This window comes from Mesoplodon densirostris, chromosome 17 (assembly GCF_025265405.1).
Source record: "Mesoplodon densirostris isolate mMesDen1 chromosome 17, mMesDen1 primary haplotype, whole genome shotgun sequence".
Lineage (NCBI taxonomy): Eukaryota > Metazoa > Chordata > Mammalia > Artiodactyla > Ziphiidae > Mesoplodon > Mesoplodon densirostris.
In genome coordinates this window covers 46,161,288-46,182,614 of record NC_082677.1, presented here as the reverse complement: position 1 = coordinate 46,182,614, position 21,327 = coordinate 46,161,288, and the positions used below count along the sequence as shown (strand labels likewise).

The following is a 21,327-nucleotide window of genomic DNA, read 5'->3' as shown; positions in this document are numbered from 1 at the left end:
TCCGCGCTTAAGCCAACCAGAGCACGGGCCTTGGGCGCGACTGGCCAATCGCGTCTCACCGCTGTCCGCGAACCAGCCAATCGCACCGAGGCCGCGTAGTAAATTCGAATGACAACTCCTCGCTTCGCATTCCTCCCGGAGTAACCAGGCTCCAAATTCAAATCAACGCAGCCTCACGCTGGCGAGGAGCGCCAGGGGCGGAGCCTGCCCGGCGTGAGCTGGGGACGCGCAGTGTGATTGCCCAGGAGAAAGGAAGGCGCTCGACTTCCGGGTCAGGCCCTTCGCTCGCCCCGCTCTCGGCCTCCGCCATGGCGAGTAGCGGCGGCGCCGGGGCGGCGGCGAATCTGAATGCGGTGAGGGAGACCATGGACGGTGAGTGCCCGTGTCACCCCCTTTACCTTGCCTCGGTTCCCCAGAGCCCAGGCCCTCGGGCGGGGTTGGGCCCACAAGGACTTCTGATCCACCTCTTGCCTAGATCGGCATCTTTGGTAATCCTCCCAAGGGACCCGCCAGGGTCGCAGGGCTGATGGCCCCATCTTTGAGAGTCGTCTCTTCGCTCCTGAGTAGTTTGTCGCGAGTACGGCGTTGCGTACCCGCGTCAGCCCCGCGAGCGCTCCGTCCCTCCCGCGGCAAACCCCGCGCGCCGCGCACATCCCGCGCCCTCTCCCCGCTGTACGCCCACCTCCCCGCGTCCTTCCTCCAGCGCGCTCATTCCACGCCCCCTTCCCGCGCAGGGTCCCCGCGTCCCTCCTTTGGTACCGGCCTCGCGCTCCCCGCCACCCCGCGCCGCAGCCAGTGCCCTGGGCGCCTCGAAAGCGCCCCAGACTGCAGGACCTTTGCGGACAGTGGCCTCGAGTGTTTGGTCACCGCCACGGCCTTTGTCTCTTGCACTTCAGCAGACGCGTTTTAAATACCCGGTGGAGGAGCAAGTTGTCCCTTCATCAAAATTGCCCCAGTTTCGTCTTGGAGCAGGTGATGCCGGTGTCCGGGGGGCTGTGGGCGTATTTATCCGTTTCGGAGCTTGGAGCACGCGGATAAAGCGTACCCGCAAGTAGTAGAGGAAAAAAAGCGTCTTGGAGTTATCCTCTCTCTTTCTCCTCTCTTATGCCGGCCCTGCCACTTTATACGCCTGGTGGTGGGCTTGGACAAGCTACTTAAACGCCTTTGAGCCCGCTTCTTTTTATTCTGTAAAACACGTTTACTACCTCCCAGGGTTGTAAATATTTAAATAAGATAATCAGCTAAAAACATCTCGAAGGTGACCATTAAAAGAGACTTCTTGTATTATTTTTGTGTATAAGACGTCATCCCACTTGCAGACGCTTTTCTTGTCCCCATTTTATTTGCATCCACCTGTATATGAGTGTTTGATAGATGGTAAACATTGGTGTTTGCACTTTGCAGGGGATACCCACATCGGCCTCTATCTCTGTCAAAACATGGAATTCTCACTAAGCAGTGTCAGCCTTCATGTCGTGTCTTTGTCTCCACCGTAGGCTCCACTTCCTTTTAGAGCCCCTCCTTATGGATTTTAATTAATTTATTTTTGGCTGTGTCCGGTCTTTCGTTGCAGCGCCTGGGCTTCTCTAGCTGTGGTTCACGGGCTCCAGAGCGCGCAGGTTCAGTAGTTGCCCTGCAGCATGTGGGATGTTAGTTCCCCAACCAGGGATCAAACCTGCGTTCCCTGCATTGCAAGACGGATCCTTAACCACTGGACCACCAGGGAAGTCCCCTTATGGGGACTTCTGATAAAGCTTCTGGCTTTTTCTGCCCTGAAAAAAAGCCTTTTCAAAGAATTAGGTTTATTATTAGAGCCTTTGCATCTAATATTTTACTTACCAAGTATCTGCTTTGCCCTTTTTATGAAAAATAGAATTTTGTTAATACCATATTCAGCCTGTTTTCCCATCCTTCTAGATGTATCACAGCTTATTAGTTTTATTTTGTAAGTGGATATATGTACATAGAAACTATACGTGTACAACATTATTGTCTTTTATCTTTGCTTGGAAGCCAGTGTGGTTTCTGAACAGGAAGGAGCATGTATGGCCGGATTTCTAGTCAGTTTTCTTATGTTAGCTGTGCATAGGTTCCTTAATTATATGGCCACAGGATTCCATTTGAATAGAAAACTCTCATTTTCTCTCTGGTGGAACTCCTGTTACAGAAATGAGAACTGATCATTTGTATTGGTTACATCATCAAGATTTTCACTGAGAGAACTTTGTGTAAAATGAAGATTATAGAGAGTGTAAGAACGTGAAAAAGTGAAGAAAGACCAGGTTTTTTTTTTTTTTTTAAACCAACATTGACGGAGAGAATGTGAATTAAAGAACACTGCTCCTCTACATGCACTTTGCCCACAAACCAGAAGGTAAAAAAGAAAGGCCCCAGGTTGGCAGTGGCTCTCATCTGTTAAATGTGGCAGTTAGATCCTGTCGTGTCCATTGGAACTCCAGACTTACAGAAAATCACTGCTATCATGCCATAATTGGGTCCAAAACAATCATTCACATAAAAATGTGAAGTTTAATTATTGCAAAGTTAATGAAAATATTTTCCATGCTGCCTGTAACGATTGAGGCACAGTGGGAAACATAGTGCACATGCTATCAATAATTGACCATACACTGAACTGAAAAAGTCCTAAATGCAGTCATTTCATAAACCCACCTTCCTCCACGCTCGTTCTCAGAAATAGAGCTTTAAATTGCCCAATGGACTGGGCTGACCTACTCAAAAACCATTATTATTTGAAATTCTGTTAATGTGGGGTTTCCCTGTATTCAGATCTATCTGTGGGAGCCAGTCTGAAGTGTTCAAAACTTTTTGGGTCTGACTGCCCTCCTTCAAGATCTAGTATATTTCTCCTCATCCTCTTCTACCTGCTTCCCATCAGTATTAGAGTCAGCTAAGTGATTTAATATTTTAATTGATGTCAGATGATTTGCAGTGGTTGTAGAATTCAGCTATGAATATTTGTAATTTTATTGTGAAATGAAAGGATTTTGATAAAGGTACTTTAGACAGGAAAGCGGTGGACTTTATTTATCTGCACAGATCACTCTGAAAGGAAACTGATTGATCCTGGCCCTGATTTAGTATAGGGTCTATTGCATAAGGGCCTCCACTCTCTCTTAGATCCTCAACATTCTCTTCCTGCATTTCCTTTTTAAAATATCAGCCTCTTTCAATTACCTTTCTCCCTCCTCCAATGTACTTAATTGCTCCTTTTGCTTTTCAACATTTTGAAATTTTAGATACTCTTTGTTGATAGCTTCATACTTTAATTCTTATTTTCTTAAAGTTCTAGAGTTTTCCTTATGCCTCTAATTTTTCACTACTAGTAATTACGTTTTTTGGCAACTGTGATTCAAATGTACCTCTTCCCTGCTAGAGGCTTCGTTGTAATACAATTGTTCCTCAGTATTTGCAGGGGAATTTGTTCCAGGACCCCACCCACACACCTAATACCATAATCTGTGGATGCTCAAGTCCATCATATAAAATGGCAGAATATTTGCATATAACCTCTGTACGTCCTCTTGTATACTTTAAATCCCCTCTCAGTTATTTATAATTCCTAATAAATGTGAATGCTATGAAAACAGTTGCCTGCACATTCATGGCAAATTCAAGGTTTGCTTTTGGGAACTTTCTGGAATATTTTTCCCCAAATATTTTCAATCCACAGTTGCTTGAATGCAGTGTGGAACCCATGGATACGGAAGGCCATCTGTTCTACTTTATGTATCAGATAGTAAACTAGCAAAAGGAGTGAAGAGAGTCCACGGTGTACAGGGCAGTGTCAGTGAAGCAAACGTATAGCTCATGCTTCCACCATCAATCCCGTTGCTCATGTGAGACCTCCCCTTCCTCCTCCTCCTCTTCACTAATCTTTTTCAATTCTTCACTCATCTTAGATTTGACCACTTGTCTTAAACTCTCCCGTCCATGCCACCCACCAGTCTTTTCTCCATAATTGCAATAACTTAGCTGGACTCCCTCTCCACACATGTTCTACCCCCTTCCAGGATCCATTCTATGTTTTGTAGCCAAAATCTTTAAAAAATGAAAATCTGATCTTGTCACACTCCTGTTTTATATCTTCTAATAGCCTCCCAAAGTTCTCAAATCTTTAATAGGGCCTTAGTGGATTTTCATGTCTGCCTCATCTCATATTTTACACGTATTCAGCCCCCTTAATTACACAGCCTTCACATGAGGCTTTCAATCTGTGAATTTACCAAAGTCTCCCCAGCGTAAGACCTCGTGCACAATCTGTTTTCTTGGCTCCCAGTCTTTGCCCTTCCTCCTGCCTCTGCATTAGTCAGGTTGATTTCTAGTCACCCTCGAAGTCTAAGCTTAATCATCACTTCTTCAGACAAGTCTTTCCTAAGTTGTGTCCTTCACAGCTAAGTAAGATGCCTTGTAATTTGTTTTGGAAGCATGCTATCCTTTTCCGTCATTTTACTTATCATAACTGGAATCAGTGGTTGTTTTAACATATGTCTCTTTTAGACTGTACTGTCCATGAGGACTGGGACCATATCTGTCTTGTCCACAGCTACATTTCCAGCAGTAGCATAGTAGGCACAAAATACATACAGGTACCAATTATACAGTAGACACTACAGAAATATTTATTGACTGATGGCAGACAGTATGTGAAGTCAGGACATAATGATCAAAGTGACTTTTAAAAGAAAGCTTAACAGAAGAAATACTAGTACTGAGATGGCCCTGAAAGACAATGTGGAGTTGTATGCAGGGAAGAGAAAAGCATGAACAAAGGCATGAAGCCAGGAGTAAGAAAAATATAAATAAAGTATAAAATATTTATAAAAACATAAATAAAACTAGAGCATTTATAGATGAGGGTCTACCATGAGGAGAAAACTGGAGAGAGAGGAGAATTTGAGAGAGAACTGGAAAGATGACGACACAGTTGGAATAGGGTCAGGATGTGGGTTGTAGTTGCCTGTTGCCCTGTAACAAACCACCCCAAACTTGGGGGCCTAAAACCACAACAGTTACTTTTCTCTCACAGTCCTGGGTGTTGCCCAAACTCCTCTAGATCAGGGGTCCCCAACCCCCGGGCCGTGGACTGCTACCCGTCCGCGGCCTGTTAGGAACCGGGCCGCACAGCAGCAGGGGAGCGGCAGGCGAGCAAGTGAAGCTCCACCTGCCGCTCCCCATTGCTCGCTTTAACGCCTGACCATCCCGCCACCCCCCAGTGGAAAAATCGTCTTCCACAAAACCGGCCCCTGGTTCCAAAAAGGTTGGGGACCGCTGCTCTAGGTAGTTCTCCCCGAGAGTGTCTTGTACATTGCCATCAGACAGTGCTGAGTCTGGAGTCATCTCAGAGCTTACTCACATACCTGCTGGTTGATGCTCGTGTTAGCTGGGCCCTCAGCAGGGGTTGCTGCCTGGAACACGTGGGTTTCTTCACACTTGGAGGCTGGTTCCAAGGAGGAGCGTCTCAAGAGAGAGCCTGGAGAGAGCTCTGTTGCCTTTTTAACCCAGCCTCCGAAGTCGTGCAGTGTCACTCTAGGGAATGCCGTCTTCCATGAGCCCTGAGCTCTGTTTGCCGAGAATGCAAGGCCCTGACTGCTCTTTCCTCCTGCTGTTTCTCCGGTTGTGGTGACAGTGAGTAGCCATGAGGGATGAAGTAACGTCTACCTCCAGATAAGAAGCAGACTTGCTGCGGGGGAAGGATGCCGCCCTGCCTGAGTGAAGCCGGCGGCCCAAATTGTGCCATCTGCCAGGCCAGGGATTGAGAAGCATCATCCATGTATCTTATGGGTCTGGAGTCAGGATGCTTCCAGAGGGCTGAAGCCAGTGTGAGACCACCCATCCAAGAACATCCAAGGATGTCCAAGAAAAACCTCCTGTGGAAGATGAGCTTTCCGCCAAAAGTCACAGAGCACCTAAGGTAGATGAAAAACATAAATAAACAACTAACATGAAAATGAAAAAAAAGGGAGAGAGAAAGTAACAGCTGACCCTTTTATTGAGCACTGTCATATGCCAAACACCATTCTAAGTGCGTCCTTCAATCCTCACCACCATCCTATGAGTAAGTACTATTGTTATCCCCATTTTGTAGAATAATGAAAGAAAGGCACAGAGCAGTTACCTTGCTTAGTAAGTAATGAAAGTGGAAAATGAACCCAGGTCGTCTGCCTCTGGAGAGCACACTCTTAACCACTCTCTTTTGCTGCTTGTTTATATGTGAAGCAGAAAACAGAAATCTTAAAAATGGCTAAAGGTAAGAACATATAGCCTCCAGTAGGTAAAGGCAGAAACAACAGCCACAAAATAAGGAGTGGTTATAAATAAGCGTTTAGCTGTGAAACCAGAACGTGATTATGGGGGGAAATTAGAAATCTTAAAATAGATTTATTGAAATAAATTCAGCAGATAACATGAATACAACTGAAAAGCAAAGTATGTTGGAATATCAAAACTGAAGAACTGGGCTTCCCTGGTGGCGCAGTGGTTGAGAGTCCGCCTGCTGATGCAGGGGACATGGGTTCGTGCCCTGGTCCGGGGGGATCCCACATGCCGTGGAGCCCTGGGCCCGTGAGCCATGGCCGCTGAGTCTGTGTGTCCGGAGCCTGTGCTCCGCAACGGGGGAGGTCACAGCGGTGAGAGGCCCGCGTACCGCAAAAAAAAATAAATAAAAACTGAAGAAATGAAAACAGCACTGTCAGCTTCCAGCCAAGATAGAGTAACAGGGACTGGATTTACATTCCTACCTGAAACAACCAACAGAATCCAGGCAAAACATGCAGAACAATGGTTTTCAAGACATTGGACATCAGGCAAGGAAGGACCATGATTCCTGAGAGGCAGAAAACAAACGAAGTGAGCCAGATAGCTGCCCCAGCTTCCTACCTTCAGAGTTTCCAGGCCACACTGCAGTGGGGGGGTGGGGAGTAACTCAGGCAGGACCCAGGGGGCACCCTGAGTTGAGCAGCAGCTTAGGGTTCAGGGAGACCAAGGCAGGTAGAGTTTTCAGGACAGAGTACCTGAGAGGAAAGAGCCTGCGCCCAGAGAGAATTCTGGAGATCCGCAGAGGGGTCTCCCTCAAGTGTTCAGCATAGCATTGATCGCATGTGCAAGGAAAGTACCCAGAAAGCTGGGGAAAGAGCCATTTGAAAGGATTAAAGGGAACAGTACATTATGCTCACACAGAACTGGCAATAGAGCCTGTGTCTGCCAGCCAGAGTGGAAAACTTCATAATTCACAAGACATTGTGTGGTATTAATTAGCCCTATGCTAAATGGGACTCTGGTCCTGACTAATGAATCTTAGAAGATCCCAAAGGATCAAACTGTTTATAACCGTATCTCATTACAAAGCTTGAGAATATGTATAGAAATACAGAAATATCCAGCACCCAACAAGGTAAAATTCACAATGTCCGGCATCCAATCAAAAATTATTAGGTGTGCAAAACAGAAGAATATGACCCATGATGAGGAGGAAATTTTAATCTGTTGAAACAGACCCACAGTTGACACTGATGTTAGGATTAGCAGATGAAGACATTAGAACGGTACTCCATGTGTTCAAAAAGTTAAGTAGAGGAATGGAAGATAAAGGCTTTTTAAAAGACTCAAATTGAACTAGAGATGAAAATGAATGTAAGGTATGAAAAAATGGGAAATGGCCCGTATCATGAACATCATGAATATTGTAAAAGTTTTCAGAAGGACTTAGACTTAAGTTAATGGATGGCTTAATATTGTTAACTTGTTCATTCATCCCAAAATAATGTGGTGTTTTCATACAATTCAAATCAGAATCCAAATGGTATGTTACTGACTGAGCAGTTCCACTTCTAGGAATTTATTCTGATAAAATTAAGTTACTATGTGCAGATACTTATTACAATATTATTTTAATGGGGGAAACATGAGACCCATCTAACAAAATAGCAGAGTGGTTAAGTAATGTATAATGTTTCCATAAAGTGGAATGTAACATGACTAATTAAATTACATTGTAAAAGAATACTAAAAAGTGAACAAATGTTCAAAATAGTCTTGATTATGATATATGAATTTTAGATAGATATTAAATGAGTGGTAGAATGTAAACCAAGATGTAGAAAGCAGTTTTGTGGAGGGAGGATGTAAATTTATTTTTAAGTTTCTAGAGCTATAGGTAAGGGGAAGACAGTATTACATGCCAGTTTCCAAATCTAGGGATGCTATGCTAGTTCTCTTGTATTATGCAGTATTACATGAATTAAAAACAAGTATTAATGTGCATGTTTTAAAATGTTATAAGATTTTGTTTTTAAAAGTTTCTGTCTTTTTACAGTTCTGCTTGAGATTTCAAGAATTTTGAATACTGGATTAGATATGGAAACTCTGTCTATATGTGTACGGCTCTGTGAACAAGGAATTAACCCAGAAGCTTTATCATCAGTTATTAAGGAACTTCGCAAGGCCGCTGAAGCATTAAAGGTAGAAATTTGTATATTAACTCTCTAAGTAAAGATGCTTTTGTTTAGAAAATGATTAGTGATGAAGTTATGTGAAAGATTCTAAACATGATTCAGCTAGCATCTATCATCATCAGGAGAAATTCTGACGGCCAGGGGCTTTGTAGCATATGTTCAGATCACAAAATTTGCTGCTATCTGGACCATGTTGCATTTTCTTAGAAGTTTCCAGTTGTGTTTAGAATTCTCCTTGTATTGTGGGTAATAGTGTGTCTGCCCCCCAAAAGATATGCTTAAGTCCACCACCTGTGACTATGACCTTATTTGGAAACAGTGTATCTGTAGCTATAATCAGATTGAGATGAGCTTGTAATGGATTAAAGACCAGTGTTCTTATAAAGACAAGGGAAATTTGGACACATATATACAAAGTGCACACCATGTGAAGACACAGACACAGGGGAGAATGCCAGGTGATAACAGAGGCAGAGATTGGAGTGATGGCGTCTACAAGCCAAAGGAGGCCAAGGATTGTTGGCAGCCACCTGAAGCTTAGAGGCAAGGAAGGGTGCTCTGCTAGAGCCTTCAGAGAGAGAATGGCCGTGCTTACACCTTGATTTTGGACTTCTGCCTCCAGAACTATGAGAGAATACTTTTCTGTTGTTTTAAGCCACCCAGTTGGTGGTACTTTGTTACGGCAGCCCCAAAAATCTAATACAGATTCACTACTGGGGAGTGGGGTGCTGCTGTAAGAAATAGCTAAAAATGGGGAAGTGGCTTTGGAATTGGGTAATGGATAGAGATTGGCAAGTTTTAAGATGCATGATAGAAAAAGCCTAGATTGCCTTGAAGACCCTGTTGTAGGTGACTGTAGGTGTTATAGGTGGTTCTGGTGAGAGCTCAGAAAGCAGAGAGAAGAACTTCAGTCATTCAGAGGATACATACATCACTATGAACGGAATCTTGCTAGAATATGAACATGAAAGGTGCTTCTGGTGAGGTCTCAGATGGAAATGAGGAACATTAGTTGTTGGACACTGGAGGGGAAGGCCATCCTCGGTATAAAGAGCACTTGGCTGAATTATATTCTGCTGTTGAAAGGAAAACAAAACTTGTAAGCAATGACTTGGATGTTTGCTGAGGAAATTTCCAAAGTGTGCAAAGTGCAGCCTTATTTCTCCTTGCTGCTTACAGTAAAATGTAGGATAAATGAGAAATTGAGCAAGGAACTGATAAGCAAAAAGGAACCGGCACTTGCTTTGGGAAGTTCTCAGCTTACCCAGGTAGCGTGCTCTAGACAGAAGGCCGAGAGTATGGCTGGACAACCTTTTGGTGAAGAGATTAGGTTGTGTGACTCAGATGTCCACCATCCACCATCTCAGCACGAGATGTCCATTCAGTCCACCATCTCAGCACAAAACCATGCCAGCTTGGACTGAAAGGAGCCAGTACAGGATGAAATGAAGGAAAGCTGCCAGACTTCTGGGATTGCACAGGCAGGAAACTGGCTTCTGGAGCTACCTGGCTGTGAATGTATGCTCATCCTTCAAGAAGAGGGGAGAGTGGCTCAGAGGCCAGGAACTGCTGAGGCCTGTGGGCTGGACTGCCAACATGGACCCAGAGGACCACTGTTTTTCAAATTCACATTCACCACCTTTTTTTACTTTTTTTTTTTTTTGCAGTACGCGGGCCTCTCACTGTTGTGGCCTCTCCCATTGCGGAGCACAGGCTCCGGACACGCAGGCTCAGCGGCCATGGCTCACCGGCCCAGCCGCTCTGCAGCATGTGGGCTCTTCCCAGACAGGGGCACGAACCCGTGTCCCCTGCATCGGCAGGCAGACTCTCAACCACTGCGCCACCAGGAAAGCCCCACATTCCCCACCTTTTAATTGCTGAGACTGGAAACAGGAAAAGCATTGTGTTCCCTCTCTTGCTTGCACACACTCTGATTTTAAAATCTCACGATTTTTATTTCCGTGTTTATGTAGCACTCACTAACCATGAATACTGAAACTTCAAGTCAGTCCCTCTTAAACCTTGTCCAAGGACAAAATGGCTTCTCTCTACCCTTCCTTCTTTCCTTTGAGGATGTAGGCCCGTATAAAACCTGTAGCTTACCCATCTTAGATTAAGTTACTCTCCAATAAGTTCCAATAATTTGGGTCATTGGTTTTGTGCTTTTAAAAACTTTTTCAGTATTAAATCTGGCACAAAAAGGTAAACAAGACACATTTACAGAGCAAAAATTTATCATAAAGAGAATACTTATGCAATTCTCATTGCCAGCACCCTAGAAGTTCCCTTATGCTCCCCCATCACTAACCTCTCTTTCCCACTACCCACTCCAGTAACTACTGTCCTGATTTTTATGGCAGATACTTTCTTTTAACAATTTTACTGACTAAGCATGGATCTCTAAACACCAGTTTCATTTTGTAAAATTTTTGAACTTGATATAAATGGAATCTTGCAGCACAGTTTTTTTTTTTAAGTGTAAAATTTATATAGATTTTAGTGTATTCACAAAGTTGTACAGCCATCACAATTAACTTTAGAACATTTTAATCACCCCCAAAAGAAACCTTATGCCCATTAGCAGTCATCTCCATTCTCCCTTTCTCTCAGCCCCTAGGAAGCATTAATCCACTTTGTCTCTATGGTTTTGTTCCACACATTTCATATAACTTGTGACCTTTTGTCTCTGGCTTCTCTCACTTAGCATAATGTTTTCAAGATCCCTCCATGTCATAGCATGTATCAGTACTTTATTTCTTTTTATTGTCAAATAATATTCCATTGTATGGATATACCACATTTTATCCATTCATCAGTTGATTGGCATTTGGGTTGTTCCCACTTTTTGGCTATTATGAACAACGCCAGCACAGTTTTTTTACTGGGTTATTTCATTTGACATTATGTTTATGAGGTTCATTTCTGTTGAGTATAGCTGGAGTGCATTCCTTTTCACTGTAAGAACCATGTTTCATTGTACAAATATACTATAACTTATTTATCCTTCCTACTATGAATGGATATTAGGTTGCTTCCAGTCGGGAACCATTACAAATGTGCTGCTGTTAGCTTAGTTCTCCATGTCTCCTGATGCATGTATGTGAGCATTTCTGTTGGGTGGGTATCTAGAAGTAAAATTGCTGGATCATAGCTTATGTGTATCTTCCACTTGAAGAGGTAATGTCAGACTTTACTAAAGTATTTGTATGAATTTATATCCCCACCAGCAGCATATGAATTTCCCTTGCTTCACTTTGCCAACACTTATTATTGTGAGTCTTTTTAATTTTAGTTGTTCTGGTAGGCGTTTATGAATTTGTCATTTTATTGGCATTCCTCTAAGTACCAGTGAGATTGAATGCGTTTTCACATGTTTTTTGGCCATTTTCTTTTGTGAGATATCTTTTTGTGTAGCTTGCCCATTTTTCTGGGTTGTCTGTCCTTTTCTTTGTGGGTAGTCTTTCTTTAAATATTTTGGAAATATACCTTTTGTCAGATATACGTGTCAGGTTTCTGATTTTTTAATCGAAAATTTTAAATAATTATAAAAACTTCAGATTTTCTGTTTTTTAATTCACAACTGTTGCTTTCATATGACAAAAGAATAACTGAATAATACAATAAGAATAGCTAATATTTATGAGTACTTTTTCTTTTGCCAAACTCAGTGCACTAAAGGCTTTCCTTGCATTGTTTCCTCTATAATGACAACAGGGATGTGTACTACAGCTAGTAGTAGTTTACCGCTAAGGAACCTGAAGCTATGGTGACTAACTTACTTCTCTCAGGACTTACAAGTGGTTGAGTTGGGAGTTGAACTCAGACACTCTGACATGAGAGTTGTTACCTGTTAAGTTTCTCCCTACAGTAAGTTCTAAAAAATATCTGAGCCTGCTATTTAAGAAAGGATGAAAATGGTGATTAGAACTGGGTCAGTGGACTATAGCCTGGGACCATTCCCTGGCTTAGTGTTGTCTCATAAGCCTGTTGATAAAAATAAAAGGTATCATACCCTTTCATCAGTACATTTCTGAAATTCCAGTGGAAGAAGATTTATTTAATATACATCTTCCACAACTATAAGAACTTTTGTTCACCTATGCTGGAGTTTGAAAGAGAATAAGGAGGCAGCATAGGAAGAGTTTTTTTTGTTTTTTTTTTTAGCGCTACGCGGGCCTCTCACTGTTGTAGCCTCTCCTGTTGCGGAGCACAGGCTCTGGACACGCAGGCCCAGCGGCCATGGCTCACGGGCCCAGCCGCTCCGCGGCATGTGGGATCCTCCCGGGCCAGGGCACGAACCCGCGTCCCCTGCATCGGCAGGTGGACTCTCAACCACTGCGCCACCAGGGAAGCCCAGGAAGAGATTTTTGTATGTAATGCAATTTGAATGCTACTGTTAGCCTAGCAATCAGTTCAAAAGGTAGTTCTAAGAATGTACTGCAAAAAGTGAAAACCAATGCATGATCCTGATAAAAGTTCTTTGGTATATGTGGGGGAGGAGTTGTTTGTTAATAACAGTGCAGTATTGACAGATTTATTTCCATGGTGTCTCTTTTTCCATGGTTTTATTATAATGAATCATACTTTGTTGTTCTAGGCTGCTGAAAATATGACAAGCTGACTTTCTGAAGAAATCCTGGTGAGATATGTCAAGCTCTGCAAGAGGATTGAAGATTGCATTGTAGTTAAGAATGCAGAATGAAATCACTGCATGTAGCAATGTGGAAACATTGTCCTTTTTAAAAGAATTATAAAACCATAGCTTTATAAATCAGTGGAAAGTGGCTTACGGAGAAAACTATCAGTTGTGTTTACACCACATCTTTTTTTTTTTTTTAACAGTTCTAATGCTTTGGCACCGCTGTGTTCATATTTATGTATTCCTTATTTATAGCTCTGATAGCTTTAATTTTCTAAGCAGTCTGTCTATCAGATGTGCACATCTGCTGTGCCTGGTTGAAGTATAGTGGAACCCTTCAGTAGTAATGTTGTAGTTACGACTTGTTGACATTTCCATTATAAACTTTAATTTTGAATTGTTTATGCAAAATAACTGGATTTATGTTGTATTAGGCTGGAAGTTGACAATTTCGGCTACCAGTGGTGGATTTTGACTTAGATTCATTATGCATATCAGAATCTTGTTTTTTATAAGAGCGTGGAAAAACATTTGTTGTAAACTGCTCTTTAACAAAGAATATTTAGTTTTTTAAAACATAAAGTTTGACTGGCAGTTAATATTGTGAAGCAGATCATATTTGTATTGATTGAAAAATTAAACTTAGAAACTTAGATTTTAAAAGTACTGACAGTGCTTAGCTTACTATTATCATTTGAATCAATTAAATTTAGTGAGAATATTAATAGAGAATGTTTTTCTTTCTAATTTTTATACTCTGTAAATCACAGCCTTAAAAATAATAATGCATAATGAAACAATTCCAACATGAAAAGTCTTTTTTACTTTCGTTACATAAAAATAATTTGAGTGCTTACTTAATATACCTTGAGTGGTTATCTAGTTAATCACTAAATAGATGGTGTCACTCAACAAATAGTGTTAATTATTTTCTGAAGGAATAAAGGTTTCTAGTCATTAAACAAAAACTAAATAATCAAGTGTTCTGTATCAGGAATTCTAAATATGCCTTTCTAAGATCATTTTTATGTGTCATTATTTTTACCCTGAAAGTTTTAACTAATTGAAGTGATGGTTCAAAATAAATTTTAGAAAACTTAGGATAGCATGGATTCTGTTCCTATAACAGAATCTCACTGGAATGTTTTTCCCAAGACTAATACAGATTTAATCTGATTTTTTAAGACTTTGTTAGCTTCCATTTAAATGATAGTATAGGGTCTTCCCTGGAAATCCGGTCCAGTGGTTAAGACTCCACCTTCCAATGTAGGGGGTGCGAGTTTGATCTCTGGTCAGGGAACTAAGATCCCGATACATGCTGCGGGGTGCAGCCAAAATTTTTTTTTTAAAATGATAGTACAAGCATATACTCTTTGGTAGCATTTTTTGTTCTTCAGGCAAACCAAAGTGATTTTAATAAGGCTTAATAATATTTAATGGCAACCTTCTGTTCTATTTTAAAAATCTAGTCTTTTGACCACTTTGACTTTTTAAATACATGACATCTTTACCAAGTGCACTGAAGGTCTATTATAGGGAGAACTGGTTGGGAGACAATAAAAGTTTTGATTGTAAGTCATTCATTTAATTAAAAAGCATTGCCAATACTGCATGTTGTTATTTATATGCAATCAGGAAAGGGACATTCTTGTCAAGTTCCAAAATCTGTATATACTTTTAGGTCATAAGAGTTAATAGTTTTATTTATGACTTTGTAGATTATGTTATTTATGTGTGAAACAAAGCAGGAAAATATATTGAGAAGGAGTTATGTTTCTAGAGGACTTTCTTAATGTGTTACATTTCTTAAATGTAAACATATATTTCTAATGCGTACTTAAGTAATGTTTAAGGAAACCAAAGTAATGCATTGTTGTCCATGTTGGCAGTGTCAGAAATAAAACCATTTTGGTGGTATCGGCATGTACTTCTGATTTAAAATACGCTTCTATGAATTCAACTTGTGTTTCTATAGGTATTTGGTAAATATTTAGATGCTTATTTGTTATGTGTGATTGAAGACTGTTTAAAGGTAGGCTTTATAATTTATAATTTAAAATTAGACTTGAGGTGGTAAAATGGAGTACTTTTCCCCTGGTAATGAAAGCATATAGCTATAACATTTCCCCAGACTTGAAAACAAAGTTGGCATTTCAAATATGTGAGATTATATTTTTCTGTATTTCAAATAAGAACTTTACATAGTGGACATTATGAAATTTACATACATGTTTCAAACATGCTATATATTTTTAAACTTCTATTTAAATTAATTAAAATTAAAAGTTTAGTTTCTCACACTAACCACTTTTCTATTGTAGTACAATATACACAACATAAATTTTTCCATTTTGACCATTTTAAATTGTACAGTTCAGTGACATTAAGAACATTCACTTTAACACCTTCCTCAACAATAGAGCCAAAATCTTTTTAGACATGGTTTAAGTGACAGTTGGGATCTCTGTTAGGAAACTTTGGGCCGAATTGTGTTTCCCCAAATCTGTACATTGAAACCCTAACCTCCATACTTCAGAGTGTGACGTATTTGGAGGTAGGGCCTTTAAAGAGGTGATTAGGTTAAAAATAGGTCTTTAGGGTGAGAACTAATCCAAGCTGACTACAACCCTTACAAGAACAGGAAATTGGACACACAGAGAGACACAAGGGGGGAGTGCATGCACCCAGAAGAAACCATGTGAGGACACATCAAGAAGACGGCCATCTACAACCCGAGGAGAGGGGCTTCAGAAGAAAACAAGCTGCCCAGGAACCTGATCTGGGACTTCAGCCTCCAGAACTGTGAGAAAATAAATGTCTGTTGTTTAAGCCACCCAGTCTGTAGTTTGTGATGGCAACTGTAACAAACTAATAAAGGAACAAATATTTATAAAGTGCCTATTATCAACAAACCATTGTAGTCGGTCTACCCGGGATAGTAAGCAAAAGCTAATAAACAAATTGGGAAGATGAAATAGGCTTTTTTTGTAACACAGCCTTGATGGCTGCCTTACCCCATGTTGGTGAAGAGGCACCCTGTGTTTAGTCCTACTTAAGAACTCAGCTGAAAATAGCCCAGAAACCAGCCAGCCACTTGGGAAACCTGAATCTGAAATAAGAATAATTTTGGCTGGTGATAGTTCTGAAATAATAGATTTCTTATTTTCGAGGTACAAGATCCCTGTAGTTTTGAAGACTGGCACAATTGAAGGTTACCATTTAAATTAAAAAGAATCTTTGGGAAAGTCTGCATTTTATGTGACAGAAATGTGTATGTCACTAGTATTGAAACCTATATAAAGTAATAGAAATCGGTTGAATCACTTACATTCAAGCAGCCTGAAGAGTCTCAAGTGGATGGTATTGCTGAGAAATCAAGATGGTAACCCACTGTGGATTAGGATGTCACAGAAGAAAGATTAATATAAAAGTGCTTTGATATTCACCAGTGGCAAGGGTGTTTTTACACAAACTACATTAAATGAACGGTTGGATTTTTTTACATAACAAAAATAGAAGATGGGTTTGCTTTTCTGAAGACTTAATCACTTGAATCATTGAAACATTTTTCAGTGTAAACAACAAATGTTTCTATGTCTATTTCTAAAAGCAGGTATTAAGTTATTTTTACAGAAATTGCTCTCAGAGGGAAATCATTGAGGTAACAGGAGAGAACAGGATTTATATGTTAGGGGAGAAGGCAAACAGTCTAGAAAAAGACCTTGTTTGCACAGTTTTGGCGGTAAATTAGTTAGCTGGTAATCTGTCCTTGAGTAAGCTGAGTAAAGGCATCAAAACAGTTTTAGATGTTTGCGAATTCTCCAGAAAACAGTGAGCCCTTCCGTCAGCACGTCCACCTTGCTGAGATCAGGTGCACACCACTTCCCTCATGAGGATGTGTTACCTGGGATACTTTAATAAGTCAAATTATACAAAATTCCATATGGAATATTAAATTTAATGAAATTTCTAACACTTGTGCAAAGAGAAAGCAAACACTAAGCAATAGAGTGTTAGAAAAGAACCTAGTGTGGTGTGTAGGTACAGAGGGGCAATCCATAGAAGTAGATTATTCTGGCTGAAATGGAAAGTTATATTTGGGGGGGGGGAGGTAGGAGAGGGCTGAAAAGACAGGATGAAGCCAGATTATCAACATCCCTGAATGAGTTCAATTTTCATTTCACAGGCATCAGAGAAAGGAAGAGATGGGGTAAACTCTGTTATGGAATTTGCTTTGCAAGTGAAGTGCAGGATGAGACCAGAAGCAGGGACTGGCTAGGAGGCTGTGACAGGAGACGGTAACGCAGGCCTAAGGTTCAAATCGGTAGATTCAGGGAGCAATAAAGAAAAACGCATGAGATTTAATGGCACGTTAGGGGGAAAATAGAAAAACTAAAGTGACTTGAGTTTTTAACCTGGGTAGCAAAGAGAATGATTTATCAGTAAATGGAAATCAAGGGAATCTAATTTTTCTGGAAAAATGCATCTTAGGAATATCATATTGAACATATATATGAAATCTCACCCTTGCCTACCTCCCGGTCCCCTTACCCAAATCTATTCTTTTTTCCTGTAGGATTTATCACTCTCTAATACAGTTTACTTAGTTGTGATATTTGCTGACTATTGTCTGTCTCCTTCTACCTGAAGTAGCTCCACAAGGGCAGGGATTTTGGGGGGTTTTGTTCATTGGTGTGTCTCAAGCATGTTGAACTGGCATGTAATAAGTGCTCAATAAATATGTTAGCTGAAAGCATGGGTAAACTCAGCACCCAAGAAACAATATCCACCATGCAGTTGAAAAATAATAACTAACACATATTGAGAACTTGTTCCATGCAAGGCATTGTTTGGTGCTTTAAACTGAGGCACAGAGTGGTAAAGAAATGGCTTAATCACGAAAGTGGCAGAGCCAGGATTCCAACCCAGGTGAACTGACTCTAGAGCCCACACACATCATGTGCCTCTCACTTTATGTCACAATCTCATGGGGTGAAGAGGCAAGATGGGAGGGGCTGAAAGAGACGGAATCAGATTCCCAACCGTAGTAGCTGAAACTGGAAGCAGAAGCTGAGAATATTACAAAAGACTAATGATAGATGCTTAGCTTCTCCAGGGTGCTTTTCCTAACCAGAATGCTATTGCTGATGTTGGTGGGCTTGTGAATTTTTGTGACGTCTCTGTGGATCTATATTATCGCATTTTAATAACAGGTTTAAACCATTCATTCTCCAGAAGTACTGTACTTGGTGAGTCCAGTTTTAACAACAACAACAAAAATCTCTTGTTTTATGAAATTCAGTATTGAACTCATATACACCAGGTATTTTAAGTGTTGTAAAAAAAAAGGTGGTACATCTGACAGCCCTAAATAGCCTCAGGAATTCTACCTCTTAAGTGATAATGCTTCTTTGCCCATTAGAATAGAGCAGAATACCGGGGTATCTTGTGGGTCCCCAGGAGCTGAATGGAAATGGAGGCATGTTATATCAGAAGCAGTCCACATTTTCACCTCTAACTATGGATTGCCAGATGCACACTTGAAAAGTTACATCAAAAGCCTTTGAAGAGGTGGTTCTGATAATTTTACTTTCAAGAGGTAATTTTGGAAAATTATGTCACATGTTAAATTTTTTAGACAGTCTACCTGCTCTCCTACAAGTAAAGGGTCTTTTTACTGTAACAGCTACAGCTTATACTTGAATGTGCTTATTGCTATATGTTGAAGTATCTAAATAATGTAAATTTTATAAAAACAAATATAAAATATCTACTTCTGACTTATGTTGAAAGTCCCAGTCTGTCAAACTAGTCTAACATACCACCCACTTCAATTTCACACCTTTTAGCACTGGAGAAAACTGAAACTATGTGACTGCTCCAGAAGGAGACAGAATTTTTGTTTTCTATCATTCTAGTTTGTATGTGTAGTCAAAAGATGTCTGAAGCCCCACCAGGAAAACAGCAGTGGAAACTGACCTGCTTGTGGGGCGATCATTGTATGTTTTAAAAGGTAATGATCCAACAAGGACCAATTGTAAAGCACAGGGAACTATATTCAATATCTTGTAATAACCTATAATGGAAACGAATGTGAAAATATATATATATATATATATATATATATATATATATATGTAACTGAACCACTTTGCTGTTCCTGAAACATTGTAAATTAACTATACTTCAATTTTAAAAAAAAAGGTAAATCATGTTTCAGCAATTCAGTAAAATTTATGTCATGGACATTTAATTACATCTCTCTAGGCCTCCTGAATTTCTTCAATTGTATCATGTGAGCTTCTTCAATTGTTTCATGTGAGTTTTAGCCTAGACTCTCCAAAGCCTTGCCCCCAAAGTCTAGATTTCTTAGGGCGTCTTCATGATTTTTACCATGTGTGTATACCACTGAACTATTATTTATAACCATTTTTCTTTAAATAGGCCAGCTTAAAATAATCTAAATATGTTGATTTTTAAAATAAAAATTTGCATGACTACTAAAAAGGAAAACCAGCATCATTTGCCCTAGCTAGAAAGTAGCTATAAAAATAATTACAATGAAAAATAAACATAGACTTACATCTTAGTTAGGTATTGTCTTCAGAAGCTGTGATACTGAGACTGGCTCTTTCTGTGATAGAAAAGATGAACAACTTTTAGAGAGAGAGAATTGAGTTATCAAAAAGATGAAAAGAGTTGAAAAGAATGAACTTCTTCACTATGGCATTTATTGCATTTGAAATGTACTGTCCCATGTACCACCCCCTTTGACACCCATCCTACATTTTGGAAAGCCACGACCCTAGGTAATCCCCAAGATTCATTTTGGCTCTAATCATATAGTTTAGCAGAAAGCTCAAGCTTTGGGCATGGATTCCATATGCCCTATCCAAGCCTCAATTTCTTTATCTGTAGGATGAGGATAATAATATATAGTTCACAGTGTTACAAAGATTAAGTGGAGATATGTAAAATCCATAACTTACCACCTGGCACATAGTAGAGGCTTCATAAATATTAATTTTCATTTTATATTTTACATTAATTGGACTTATCTAGCAACCTAATTTCAGGAGCTGTTACCAAGTCCTACTTGCCACACGACAGGCCAATAAACCGAGAGATGAGATATTGGGGCAAGGAATAGTGACTTTATTCAAAAAGCCAGCAGATTGAGAAGATGGTGGACTAAGGTCCTAGAGAACCATCTTACCCGAGGTAGAATTTAGGCTTCTTTTATACTCAAAGGGGAGGGGGTGTGGCTGTTTGTTGCAAACTTCTTGGTCTGAGGTCATGATGTCCCTGTAAACCTCCAGCAAGACACATGTTATTCTCTTCTGCAACTTTTTATCTCTATATGAATAGAAAAGTGTTATACACTTAAAGTTCAGAGCCTTGAAAATGGGCTATCCTGTATATTTCAGGCTACAGGCAACATTCATAACTCTAATCAAAAGCAATAGAATACAAAGGTTAAAGTAAAATAAACGGATCTAATATGGAGTCAGATTTGTTCCTCCGTATTACAGAGTGGTTCAATGGTTCTGATTGCACAAATTCAAAATACACTCTTCTCACCAGTGGAATCAGACCTGATGTTTTCATAAACTCCTGCTTTTACATACTCTTTTTGGAAACATAGACAAAACGTATTTAAACGTAAGCATATACTGTGTTTGTATAGCAAGGAAAATCAAGACATACTAGCAATAAAACCAAAAGATTAATATGTAGCTAAAATTTAGTGTAAAGCCTTGCATAGCTAATTAGTGAAAGGAGCCCGTGAGGATGAGCATGTGTTGGGAGAAGTAAGGATTATGAATAATGTTTAAATCTCTATTTTCAACATAAAAGAGCTTGTTGTTCAGTTGCTTCTGATAAGCCCAGTGGGAATATCAGTGATCTTTGTTCCTGTTGAACACTGAAAATCGTCATGTAAAATAGGAGCAAATAGCTGGCTAAACAGGAGCTTCCTTGGAAATCTACTAATAGAAAATTGTGGGAGAGTAGGGGCAGCCTGAGAGAGAGAGATCTGTAATGTTTCATTTTAGCCCTGGATAAACACCATTCCTGCTTTTACCCATCTTTACCTAATAGAAATGTAAAGGGCCAAGTTCAGAGAGAAAGACAGACACAAAAGCATTTTGTGTGGAACAAAGACAGAAGTGCTTCAATTTCACAGAAATGGCACTCTGTATCCTGAGCTGTTCT

At 40.2% G+C, this 21,327-nt stretch overlaps 1 protein-coding gene across 2 annotated transcripts; it reads left to right on the top strand.

The window, feature by feature from the left end:
- The first annotated feature begins 187 nt into the window (after window positions 1-187).
- MZT1 (mitotic spindle organizing protein 1) lies at window positions 188-15,946 on the top strand. 2 transcript variants are annotated; one of them, XM_060079957.1, is made up of 4 exons: window positions 188-372; window positions 8,336-8,481; window positions 13,072-13,113; window positions 15,755-15,946. In XM_060079957.1, exons 1-3 carry the CDS (start codon window positions 309-311, stop codon window positions 13,093-13,095), a joined length of 234 nt encoding a protein of 77 aa, XP_059935940.1. In that variant the 5' UTR covers window positions 188-308; the 3' UTR covers window positions 13,096-13,113; window positions 15,755-15,946. The 2 variants fall into 2 exon arrangements, with proteins under 2 accessions (XP_059935940.1, XP_059935939.1); XM_060079956.1 differs by having other exon boundaries at window positions 15,750-15,946.
- Window positions 15,947-21,327: the final 5,381 nt, after the last annotated feature.